Raw genomic sequence first — 13,198 nt, 5'->3', positions numbered from 1 at the left:
TTTATGGTTCCAGTAACACATTGACCAAACTCAAGTGACAGGAGAAACACTTGAGAACCCGGTCTCTGGCCTTGGAAAACAGTCGTGATGAGAGCAGAGCGCTACAGAATACGGGGCCTGGTCCTAAAATGTTCTGTTCTTCCCGCAGGAATGGTCATGTCAGCCATCCTGAAGGACCTGAGGGCAGCCTTTGGGGACGTGGAGGCTGCGCCCTACTCTGTGGTGGTGCAGCGAGGGGTGAGTTGACTTAATGTGACCTATCGCGACCTAATCTTATTTTTAATTCGACTCTGAAGTAATTTATTCCATGTACTATTCGTTTTGTCTCGTTCTTCCATTCTTTTTACATTTATATATTTTCTTTTATATTTTCTTTCACATCTCAGCGGTGATTACCTTATCTTACCTTACTTGACTTTTGATTTGACTCAGAGGTAATTCACTGTTATTTTTTACTTCTTGTTCTGTCTCTGCTTTATTTATTTATTTATTTTCTTTGACCTTAATATCGGTGACCTGACCTGACCTAACCTTACCCAAACTCATTTTTTTTTTTAAATTTGACTCTGAAATAACTTATTCATGTTTCAATTTTTATTTTTGTTCTTTATTTTTTCCTTGACCCAGCAGTGACGGTGACATGACCTGACCTTATCTGACCTTTAGTTTGATCCTGAAGTAAGTTATTCCATGTGTTATTCTTTTCTCCTAATTATTCTTATTTAGTTTCTTTTTATTACTTTTCTTCTTAACCTCTCAGTAACGGTGGCCTGACCTGACCAAATCTCACTTTTGATTTGACCTTGAAGTAACTTATTCCATGTTTTTAGTTCCTTTTGTTCTTGTTCTTTTGTTTTTGTTCTTTATTTTTTTCTTGCCCTCGCAGTGACGTTGACCTGACCTAACCTTACCGAATCTGACCTTTGACTTGGCTTTGAAGCGATGTATTCTTCCTGTTATATTTTTTTTGTTCTTGATTTTTTTCATGACCTTTCAGTGACGGTGACCTGATGTAACCTGACCTGACCTAAGCTGACATGACCTAACCTTTAATTTTGACTCCTAAGTGACGCATTCCTCCTGTTGTTTTTGTTTCTTCTTGTTCTTTTAGTTTTGTGTCTTTATTTCCTTCTTTTCCTGACCTCTTTGCGTGACCTTCACCTGACCTTGCCTCGACCTCTGCCTTGACCTGTGTGTGACTTTTCGCGAGGATGATTGCGTGTGTTTGTACCTTGACTTAATATCGCCATTCTCAAGACTTACGTGTAAATTATCTTACCTGTATTTTTCAATGGGGCTAATTGATTCTCTCTCTCTCTCTCTCTCTCTCTCTCTCTCTCTCTCTCTCTCTCTCTCTCTCTCTCTCTCTCTCTCTCTCTCTCTCTCTCTCTCTCTCTCTCTCTCTCTCTCTCTCTCTCTCTCTCTCTCTCTCAGGTACCTATGTATGTATGTATGTATGTATGTACTATGTATGTATGTATGTGTTTGTCTATCACTATATCTATCTTTCTGTCTGTCTGTCTGTCTGTCTGTCTGTCAATCACTCATTCTATTTATCCTTCTATCCATGTCTGTCTATCCATCTGTCTGCCTGTCTATCTGTCTATCCATCCCTCCATCAATCTATCAATCAGTGTATCTACCTACCTGTTCATTCATCTGTCTACCTACCTAATCTCACTTTTCACCTCCCTTTCCCTGTCCGTCTCCCTGCCCCATGGTACCCACCAGCACATCCCCCCACACCAAAGGCGGCCGTTATCGCGACAAATTATCGTTATGATTGATCGTTATCGGTTATCCGATAATTTTTCCCACGCGTTATCGATTCACCGGTGTCGCCGATACTTTTGGTTCCAAACTAGCGATAATCGATAATTTTAGTTCTGGGAGTTCTTAAAGTTCTAAACTTTCAAAATCAAATGTAGTTATTTTGCTTCAAGTAGTACTTTTCATTACTGAAGAGACAGGATAAACATTGAATTTTATTTTTTCAAAATGTTTTCCAAGTTTCTAAGATAATGAAGATTTGGATTTATCGATTTTTTTAAAATTTAAGATATCATTATTGTAGACGTTAGTGTCGAAATTTTGGATTTATCCATTTATCGGTTATCGGGCGATGAATTTACAGCCAGCCATCGATTATCAGTTATCGCCGATAAGGTTATCGTTATCGAGGTGGTGTGGCCTCGCTGTCCCGGTGTGTGGTGTGTCAGTGGTCTCACAATCTTACCCGAAAATCGGTCACTATGAGCTCTGAGCTCTTTCCGTAGGGGAACGGCTGGCTGGGTGAGCAGCAGACGACCATAGGTGAATCACACACTGACGCTCGTCTTCCCCCACGCAGGGCTATGAGGAGCGAGTGTACCCGGCCCGGCGATGGGTCTGCACTACAATGGCAGGCCCTAGCAGACACGACCTGGTGACCCCCATGTTCAGGAGGCTCTTCTGCTACATTTCCGGCAGGAACGACCCGAGTGAGTGGTGGTGATAGTTGTGGTTAGGTTATTGTAGTGGTAGTGATGGTGATGTTAATAGTAATAGCGATGATGATAATGGTAATAGAAGTAGCAGTAATGGTGGCTAGTAGTAGTAATAGTAGTAGTAGTGGTGGTGGTATTGTTATTATTATTATTATTAGTATTATTATTATTATTATTAGTAGTAGTAGTAGTAGTAAAAGTACAATAGTGATGATGGTAATGATAATAATAATAATAATAATAATAATAATAATAATAATAATGATGATGATGATGATGATGTTGATAATAATAATAATGGTAGTAGAAGTAGTAGTATATAGTAGTAGTAGTATGCGTGAACTGTTTCCAACCCTTCACGAAATAAACAGTTCACGCAGGGAAGCCACAGAACGACTGACTTCTGATCTCTCTAAAATTTCTGATTGAGGCAGAGCAAACTTGGTATTGTTCAATGCCTCAAAAACTCAATTCCTCCATCTGTCAACTCAACACAACCTTCCAGATAACTATCCCCTCTTCTTCAATGACACTCAACTGTCCCCCTCTTCTACACTGAACATCCTCGGTCTGTCCTTTACTTATAATCTAGACTGGAAACTTCACATCTCATCTCTAGCTAAACCAGCTTCTATGAAGTTAGGTGTTCTGAGACGTCTCCTCCAGTTTTTCTCACTCTCCCAACTGCTAACTCTGTACAAGGACCTTATCCGTCCATGTATGGAGTATGCTTCACGTGTCTTGGGGGGGGGGTGCGGTTCCCCTCATACCGCTCTTCTAGACAGGGTGGAATCAAAAGCTTTTCGTCTCATGAACTCCTCTCCTCTAACTGACTGTCTTCAGCCTCTCTCTCATCGCCGCAATGTTGCATCTTTTGCTATCTTCTACCGCTATTTTCATGCTAACTGCTCTTCTGATCTTGCTAACTGCATGCCTTCCCTCCTCCCGCGACCTCGCTGCACAAGACTTTCTTCTTTCTTTCACCCATATTCTGTCCACCTCTATAATGCAAGAGTAAACCAGTATTCTGAGGAGGAGGCAGTAGACACCTGCCGAAACGATAATTACTCCCAGTGAGGTCTAAAGCACTGTTCAGGGGGTGCTGTGAACTTATCATTAAACCCAGCTGTGACCTCACTGAACGTTTCTCTTTGTGTCTCACAACACAAGGGGGCAGTCACAGCCTGCCCTCTAAAGACAACTCTCTTCCTCCTCACAAAACTACAAGCACCTAATAACACACACACCCTTCACCCAAAAATTTTAAAATCATGGCGACTCCTACACCAGCCTCGGAGTGCCCATCTGGGGAGGGGACCATAAATGTCCCCAGGTCGGACTGCCTTTCTGTCGACGACCCTAAGTGTCTTGACACCCCCCTCAACTTTTTCTTCATTAACTTCTGCAACATTCGCGGTCTAAGATCTTATTTTCAATCTGTAGAACACCACCTCTCCTCTTCTAAACCTCATCTTCTTTTCCTCACTGAAACTCGGGTGTCTGAGGCAACTGACAGTAGCCCCTTTTCTGTTCCCTCCTACTTTCTCTATCCTCATTTTCGATCCAAAGCTGGATGCTGCGTCTATGTGCGCAATGACTTAACCTGCTCTCGTGCCCATGCTCTTGAATCTTCCGAGTTTTCCACCATCTGGCTACGACTACAGAGTCACTCTCATACTAAATTTATCTGTGCTGTATACCTCTCTCCTAACTCCTCGGACTATAAGAAATTCTTTGACTACTTAACTTCCAAAGTGGAGCACATTCTGACCCTCTTCCCTTTTGCAGAGATCTCCATTCTTGGAGACTTCAATGTTCACCACCACCTTTGGCTTTCCTCTCCCTTCACTGACCATCCTGGTGAACTAGCCTACAACTTTGCTATCCTCCATGACCTAGAGCAATTGGTGCAACACCCTACTCGTATTCCTGACCGTCTTGGAGATACGCCCAACATTCTTGACCTTTTCCTGACCTCTGATCCTTCTGCTTATGCTGTCACCCTTTCTTCTCCGTTGGGCTCCTCCGATCACAATCTCATATCTTTATCTTGTCCTATCACTCCAATCCCTCCTCAGGATCCCCCTAAGCGAAGGTGCCTCTGGCGTTTTGCCTCTGCTAGTTGGGGGGACCTGAGGAGGTATTTTGCTGATTTTCCTTGGAATGACTACTGCTTTCGTGTCAGAGACCCGTCTTTGTGTGCTGAGCGCATAACAGAGGTGATAGTGTCTGGCATGGAGGCGTACATTCCTCACTCTTTTTCTCGTCCTAAACCTTCTAAACCTTGCTTTAACACAGCTTGTTCTCGTGCTATACATGATAGAGAGGTGGCCCACAAAAGGTACTTAAGCCTTCCATCACCAGAATCTCATGCACTTTATATTTCTGCCCGGAACCATGCCAAGTCTGTTCTCCAACTAGCCAAAAACTCCTTCATTAACAGAAAATGTCAAAACCTTTCAAGATCTAACTCCCCTCGTGATTTCTGGCATTTAGCCAAAAATATCTCCAATAACTTTGCTTCTTCTTCTTTCCCTCCTCTACTTCAACCAGATGGCACCACTGCTATCACATCTATTTCTAAAGCTGAACTCTTTGCTGAAACCTTTGCTAAAAACTCTATCTTGGACGATTCTGGGCTTGTTCCTCCCTCTCCTCCACCCTCTGACTACTTCATGCCACCTATTAAAATTCTTCGCAATGATGTTTTCCATGCCCTCGCTGGCCTAAACCCTCGGAAGGCTTATGGACCTGATGGGGTCCCTCCTATTGTTCTCCGAAACTGTGCCTCCGTGCTTGCACCTTGCCTAGTCAAACTCTTTCAGCTCTGTCTGTCAACATCTACCTTTCCTTCTTGCTGGAAGTTTGCCTACATTCAACCTGTTCCTAAAAAGGGTGACCGCTATAATCCCTCAAACTACCGTCCTATTGCTTTAATTTCCTGCTTATCTAAAGTTTTTGAATCTATCCTCAACAGGAAGATTCTTAAACATCTATCACTTCACAACCTTCTATCTGATCGCCAGTATGGGTTCCGTCAAGGCCGCTCTACTGGTGATCTTATGGCTTTCCTTACTGAGTCTTGGTCATCCTCTTTTAGAGATTTTGGTGAAACTTTTGCTGTTGCCTTGGACATATCAAAAGCCTTTGATAGAGTCTGGCACAAAGCTTTGATTTCCAAACTACCCTCCTACGGTTTCTATCCTTCTCTCTGTAAATTCATCTCAAGTTTCCTTTCTGGCCGTTCTATTGCTGCTGTGGTAGACGGTCACTGTTCTTCTCCTAAATCTATTAACAGTGGTGTTCCTCAGGGTTCTGTTCTATCACCCACTCTCTTCTTATTATTCATTAATGATCTTCTAAACCAAACTTCTTGTCCTATCCACTCCTACGCTGATGATACCACCCTGCACTTTTCCACGTCTTTTCATAGATGTCCAACCCTTCAGGAGGTAAACATATCACGCAGGGAAGCCACAGAACGCCTGACTTCTGATCTTTCTAAAATTTCTGATTGGGGCAGAGCAAACTTGGTATTGTTCAATGCCTCAAAAACTCAATTCCTCCATCTATCAACTTGACACAACCTTCCAGACAACTATCCCCTCTTCTTCAATGACACTCAACTGTCCCCCTCTTCTACACTGAACATCCTCGGTCTGTCCTTTACTTATAATCTGAACTGGAAACTTCACATCTCATTTCTAGCTAAAACAGCTTCTATGAAGTTAGGTGTTCTGAGACGTCTCCGCCAGTTTTTCTCATCCCCCCAGCTGCTAACTCTGTACAAGGGCCTTATCCGTCCATGTATGGAGTATGCTTCACATGTCTGGGGGGGTTCCACTCATACTGCTCTTCTAGACAGGGTGGAATCAAAAGCTTTTCGTCTCATCAACTCCTCTCCTCTAACTGACTGTCTTCAGCCTCTCTCTCACCGCCGCAATTTTGCATATCTAGCTGTCTTCTACCGCTATTTTCATGCTAACTGCTCTTCTGATCTTGCTAACTGCATGCCTCCCCTCCTTCCACGGCCTCGCTGTACAAGACTTTCTTTCTCTCACCCCTATTCTGTCCACCTCTCTAACGCAAGAGTTAACCAGTATTCTCAATCATTCATCCCTTTCTCTGGTAAACTCTGGAACTCCCTGCCTGCTTCTGTATTTCCACCTTCCTACGACTTGAATTCCTTCAAGAGGGAGGTTTCAAGACACTTATCCACCAATTTTTGACCACTGCTTTGACCCTTTTATGGGACTGGCATTTCAGTGGGCATTTTTTTAAATTAGATTTTTGTTGCCCTTGGCCAGTATCCTTCCTACATAAAAAAAAAAAAAAATTATCAATTATTCATCCCTTTCTCTGGTAAATTCTGGAACTTACTGCCTGCTTTTGTATTTCCACCTTCCTATGACTTGAACTCCTTCAAGAGGGAGGTTTCAAGACACTTATCTTTCAATTTTTGACCACCGCTTCGGACCCTATTCGAGGACCGGCATCTCAGTGGGCCTTTTTTTAATTAAATTTTTGTTGCCCTTGGCCGGTGCCCTTCCTGCATAAAGAAAGTAGTAGTAGTAGTTGTAGTAGTAGTAGTAGTAGTAGTAGTAGTAGGAGTAGTAGTAATCGTGGTGTGTAGTAGTAGTAGTAATAGTAATCGTGGTGTGTAGTAGTAGTAGTAGTAGTAGTAGTAATCGTGGTGTGTAGTAGTAGTAGTAGTAGTAGTAGTAATCGTGGTGTGTAGTAGTAGTAGTAGTAGTAGTAAGTAGTAGTAGTAGTAGTAGTAGTAGTAGTAGTAGTAGTAATCGTGGTGTGTAGTAGTAGTAGTAGTAGTAGTAGTAGTAGTAGTAGTAGTAGTAGTAGTAGTAGTAGTAATCGTGGTGTGTAGTAGTAGTAGTAAGTAGTAGTAGTAGTAGTAGTAGTAGTAATCATGGTGTGTAGTAATCGTGGTGCGTAGTAGTAGTAGTAGTAGTAGTAGTAGTAGTAGTAGTAGTGGCAGTTGATGTTGTATATATGAACATGAGAAAATAAAAGGCTGCAAAAGTCTATCATAGTTAACATACATAGGGCAGTTCCTTAGTAGTAGTAGTAGTAGTAGTAGTATTGGAAGTAGTAGTAGTAGTAGTAGTAGTAGTAGTAGTAGTATACGAGGCTTCAAACATTGCGTCTCTTAAAATTCATGAAAAAAGAACTAATTCAAGATGCAGAGAGGAGGAGAACGTGGCAAGGATACACATTCTGTTCCCTCCCTGCGCTGACTACGCGCTCTCTCACCACTGGGTACAGACATCCAACAGCAACAACAACAACAATAACAACAACAACAATAATAATAATAATAGTGATAATAATGATAATAATAATAATAATAATAATAATAATAATAATAATAATAATAATAATAATAATAATAATAATAATAATAATAATAATTTAAGAATCCTTCCCTCAACAGACGTAAGAATCGACATGACAACCCCAGTCGTCACATTAGTGGAGCCCAAGAGGAGTGAGGGAGAGAAGAACGGAGAGGAGAGTGAGGACAGAAAGACATCACACACCACCTCAAACGGCACGTCCTCTCCTACTTCCCCTTCCTCCTCCTCCTCCACCTCCACCTCCACTTCCACCTCCACTTCTCCCTCCCCCTCCTCCCCCTCCTCCCCCTCTTCCTCGTCCTCCTCCTCACTGCCTGTGTACACAATGGGTTTCCTCATCCCCGCGTCCCACCAGGAGACGCCGCCGCCGTCCTCTGATAAGAATATTTTCATTGAGGACCGCCCGCTGTTAGTGGTGCTCTGCAGGTGTGTGTGTGTGTGTGTGTGTGTGTGTGTGTGTGTGTGTGTTGGTTATTGTGATATAATGGTTGTTTTGATATTAATTGCTGTTGTTGTTGTTGTTGTTGTACTCGTCCTCCTCTTTTTCCTTTTTCCATTTTTTCCCTTTTTCGTTTTCTCATTTTTTTTTTCTTTTCTTCTTCTTCTTCTTCTTCTTCTTCTTCTTCTTCTTCTTCTTCTTCTTCTTCTTCTTGTCATTATTATTATTATTATTATTATTATTATTATTATTATTATTATTATTATTATTATTATTATTATTATTGTTATTATCATCATCATCATCATCATCATCATCGTCATCATTGATCCTGCCTTCTTTTTTTTCTTTAATTAACCACCCTGCTCTCTCTCCATCTTCCCATCCTCTCTCTCGCTACTCCTTTCCTCACACCGTTTCTCCTTGTCCCTTCCCTCCTTTTCCCACTTCTATTCCTTTCTCCTCTCCTTCCATCAGGCCAACCGTTCTACTCCTTTCCCTCTCAATGCACTTCTTCCTTCCTCTTTCTTCATCGTACCTGTGCACCTTACCTCTCCCTTTTACTATCACCTGAACTCGTCTCACCTTACCCACCTCTTTACCATCGTAGAGTACTTACAGGCTAGTATTCTGAAACGCTTTGCTCACCACAACTATTAAAATGGCCACAGAAATGCTCAGCCGGGTTCTCAAGAGTGTTTTTTTCTTCTTAATAATGTATAAATCTCGTTAATCTTTTTTTCTTCTTAATAATGTACAAATCTCGTTAATCTGTCACTAGAAACGTAAAGATATCCTTAAACATCCGTGTAACTTTATCTAGACCAGGGTTTCCCCACCTGGAGTACATTTTCACTTTCCAGAGGGTACGTTGGGTCTCAGAGAATAACCACTACTGAACAATACATGGTGTTGTAATCGGCGGTCAGATTGCACAATTTTTTTTTTTCTAATTTCCTCATTTTAGTAAGCAAAACTTTTATTCAAATTATATCAATGGTAGAGTGAATAACATTTGGTTTTCATTATTATGAAACTTCCTGTGGCCGCAATCTGAACTAGGCCTGAACTAGGCGGGATGTGTATAGTACTGACTCGAGACTGGGCGGCGGTACGGCCTGAGACACTCGGCCCTGCTGACACTCAGCTGGTGAAGGTGTGATAACAGTACTCGTCACCACCACTGTTGCTGTAGCTTCGTTGCAAATAAATAAATGAATAAATAAATAAATAAATAAAAATACAAGAAAATAAATAAAAAAAGACAAAAATATTTGAGATTAATTAAAAGAAGAAAGAAAAGCGTCATATCAGTATCAGGCTTGAACCCAAGTTCATTTACTCATACTTAAGTGCACAATATTATGTAACTACTTTTTCTTACTTGGACTCTCGACCATTCTACGAGTACTTTCGAATACTTGAAAATGTAAAAGTGAAGTGTGGTGTCTGACGAGCTGTATGGGTAAGAACAAGGAATTAACAAAGGTGTGTCCTTCGGGAGGCCAGGTGTGTTAGACTGGTGACATTGAGATCGTGGGAGGTTTAGTGCTACTGCTATTATGCTGATAGGTATAAATGCAAGGGATGAGATACATCTCATGATAATGCCTGGACTAGCAGGCTGCCCCACTGACAGTGACACTGACAATTTCATTTTTTTTTTAGTCTTTATTTAGGGGTACATGGGAACCTATAAAAATGTCTAGGGGGTACAGAGGAACAACAATGTAGGGAACCACTGATCTAGACCCTTTTGAAATTAGTGATGCTGGTAGAAGTGTTTCAAAATATGGTTCGTATATTCGCCCCTTCGCCCTCATCCACTTCACTGTCACTACCCATGTTACCTAACCTCATCCACTTAACCATCACCTACCCACCTCACCCCTTCACCATCACTACCCACCTAACCTTACCTTAACCATCACTACCCATCTCACCAAACCTCACCTCTTGACCATCACCTGCTCATCTCACCTGACCTCACCTCTTTACTATCACTTACCCTCTTAACCATCCACTTAACCCTCACTCATCCACTTAACCCTCACTCATCCACTTTAACCTTATCCACTCACTCGTCAACTCCACACACAGGCGGTTCAGCGGGTACATGAATGACGAGGTGGTTGCCAAGGAACTTTCTGCTCTACACCAGTCAATAATCAACAACGGAGAGGAGGAGGGAGTGGACTTCTCGAGGTATTACGTGGCTGGCTACGATCCGCCCTTCAAGCTACTGGGGAGGCGGAACGAGGTGTGGGTGGTAAAGAAAGTGAACGAGAAGAGGCTGAACGGGTGCAATGGAAGTGATGTGTCGCTGAATGGTGTAATGGTGAAGGAGGAGGAGCTGGGAGATGACGATATGCTGCATCTGGTTACTGAGAATGGGAACGATGAAGTGATGCTATCCTGAAAGACAATACTGGAGGAGGAACTGTGGAGCTGGTGGTGATGTGATGTGTGATAGTGGTGGTGTTCTGCTGGTGGTGATGTGGTGAGGGGTGGTACTGTGGGTGTTTTATTGGTGGTGTGGTGGTAAGAGGAGCTGTGGTGCTTGTGATGACGTGTTTATGCCTTGTGGTGTGGTGTTGTGGAGGTTGTGATGCATTCTTGGTGGGTGTCGTGACTTTTTTTTAAAAGGAAATTGTGATCGAGATAAAAAAAAAAAAAACAATGAAAGTGAAGTTGAAAAATAATTGTTTGAAAAGAGTATATTTTTGAGATTATTAAAAAGTTTTAAAAAACAGTGGAGTGAATATATTTAAGGCTTGATAGGGAAAATGGAAAAATGGTGCTTAAAAAGATTTTTTTTTGACATAAAAAAATGGAAAAAAGGAATAATGTTTTAACTTCTATTTTAACTGAATAATCTATTTTTAACTGAATAATACTTTTTCCTTTCTTTCTTTTGATGATTGTTTAAATCGTTAAGAAAACAATACACATAAATAAAAAGTGGAAATGAAGGGAAAAAAAAGTTTTAAACGAATACTATTAATGTGTGGGAACTTTACGCAGTTATGAATGTGTTATGTTCGTTCAGTAATTCCAGAAAATTATTGGAGTTGATGAAAATCTTAAGGAAGGGAAGAATATATTGTTTTAGATTAATATAGGCAAAGGTGTGGAAAGTTGACGATAAGCGTTTTCTTCTGCGTGCATTGAGATGTTTGGAAAGTGTTGTGTTGCTGGAAACTTGAAAACAACACAGAGAAGACGTGATTCCGTGACATACTGAAGGAGTTGTGGTTTGGTATTCATTGCGAAGAAAAGGACCTTTTAATATTTGAATGTGTATGAGAGAGAGAGAGAGAGAGAGAGAGAGAGAGAGAGAGAGAGAGAGAGAGAGAGAGAGAGAGAGAGAAAATATTTTAGGCTTTTGATGTGCAGAGACATGAAACACACACACACACACACACACACACACACACACACACACACACACACACACACACACACACACACACACACACACACACACACACACACACACACACACACCAATATTAGAAGTGCTCATATTATTATTATTATTATTATATTATTATTATTATTATTATTATTATTATTATTATTATTATTATTATTATTGATAGGCCCACGCCAAGCTTTATCGTGCTCAATATAATAATACCGGAAAGAGTAATATTACCCTTGCCTACCTAGTAATTAAGCAGGTTGATAAGGTAACCAGTGTAGGTGTTAGCTTAATTTCTGCATCTGTAATTAAGGTTGTTATTCCTTGCGGATATATATTGTAGGTAGACCTGATGAGAGAGAGAGAAAGAGAGAGAGAGAGAGAGAGAGAGAGAGAGAGAGAGAGAGAGAGAGAGAGAGAGAGACTGTGTTGTGTGGTATTTTTAAAGAGTTCTATATACAGCAATACGAAACACAATCTTGGTATTTTGTTATCGCACATGAATAATCTTGAGTCCATTTTATTACACAGTGATGGATTGTTCCTCTGAAAACATTATACGTGCACGGAGCAGTTATTATTATTATTATTATTATTATTATTATTATTATTATTACAGTTAGTGAGATGAATATGCCTTAAAGGAAACTGTACATACGTAAACAATGAAGCAATTTGATCATTTAGTGTTATGCGGGAATCTGTGTAGTATAATTTGTGTCAGTCATATGAGGGTAGAGAGAAACAAGATCTTTTCAAAATTATACATATATATATATATATATATATATATATATATATATATATATATATATATATATATATATATATATATATATATATATATATATATATATATATATATATATATATATATATATATATATATATATAGTCATTATTCTACTGTTCATAATTTATATCTGTAATATCACGAAAGTATTACGCCATTTATTATTTCACAGCGATGTTTTTGATTCGTCAGTCTGTAATGTCCTACACGTATCATGTCATTTTATCATCTCAAGAATCTATGTAATATGTCAGTCTAATATCACGAAAATATTACGCCACTTATTATCTCACAGGAATCTCAATAATTTGTCACTCGCTAATATCAGACATGTATTCATTTTTTCTCTCACAGGAGTGTCTATAATTCATCAGTGTATTTTCACACACGCATCATGTCATTTACAGTTTCACTGGAACATTTACAACCCATGTCAGTCTTCACCATCACAGTTCATCGTCGTCACTCATCAGATATAGTTTGCGTTTCAGTGGAGGCGCGAATCTTTTATCGAAATCTCACAGTAGTTCTCATGGGGCTGAAATGTAACAGAAAAAAAAAGTTCTATAGTTAAGTAAATTCAGTGTGGCAGAAAACAAAAAAGCCATAAAAAATTATAGTAAGTAATATTGTGCTTAGCTATATTTAGAAAGCCAGGAAATTATAGAAACAAATAGATTTCGT

At 40.2% G+C, this 13,198-nt stretch overlaps 1 protein-coding gene across 5 annotated transcripts in view; it reads left to right on the top strand.

The window, feature by feature from the left end:
* LOC135113183 (heme-binding protein 2-like) overlaps positions 1–11,804 on the top strand; it is a 20,725-nt gene extending 8,921 nt beyond the window's left edge. For 4 of the 5 annotated variants that reach the window (XM_064028297.1, XM_064028298.1, XM_064028296.1 and 1 more), the window contains exons 2-5: positions 149–237; positions 2,351–2,480; positions 7,936–8,284; positions 10,398–11,804. In XM_064028297.1, coding sequence (XP_063884367.1) covers positions 151–237; positions 2,351–2,480; positions 7,936–8,284; positions 10,398–10,716 — 885 coding nt within the window. In that variant the 5' untranslated portion in view covers positions 149–150 and the 3' untranslated portion in view covers positions 10,717–11,804. The remainder of the gene's footprint in view (positions 1–148; positions 238–2,350; positions 2,481–7,935; positions 8,285–10,397) is intronic. The other variant, XM_064028300.1, reaches the window with a different exon arrangement.
* The last annotated feature ends 1,394 nt before the right edge of the window (positions 11,805–13,198 follow it).

Source organism: Scylla paramamosain, chromosome 25 (assembly GCF_035594125.1).
Source record: "Scylla paramamosain isolate STU-SP2022 chromosome 25, ASM3559412v1, whole genome shotgun sequence".
Classification (NCBI taxonomy): domain Eukaryota; kingdom Metazoa; phylum Arthropoda; class Malacostraca; order Decapoda; family Portunidae; genus Scylla; species Scylla paramamosain.
Note: the sequence above shows the minus strand (reverse complement) of the source record. Positions and strands in the feature narration are given on the sequence as shown.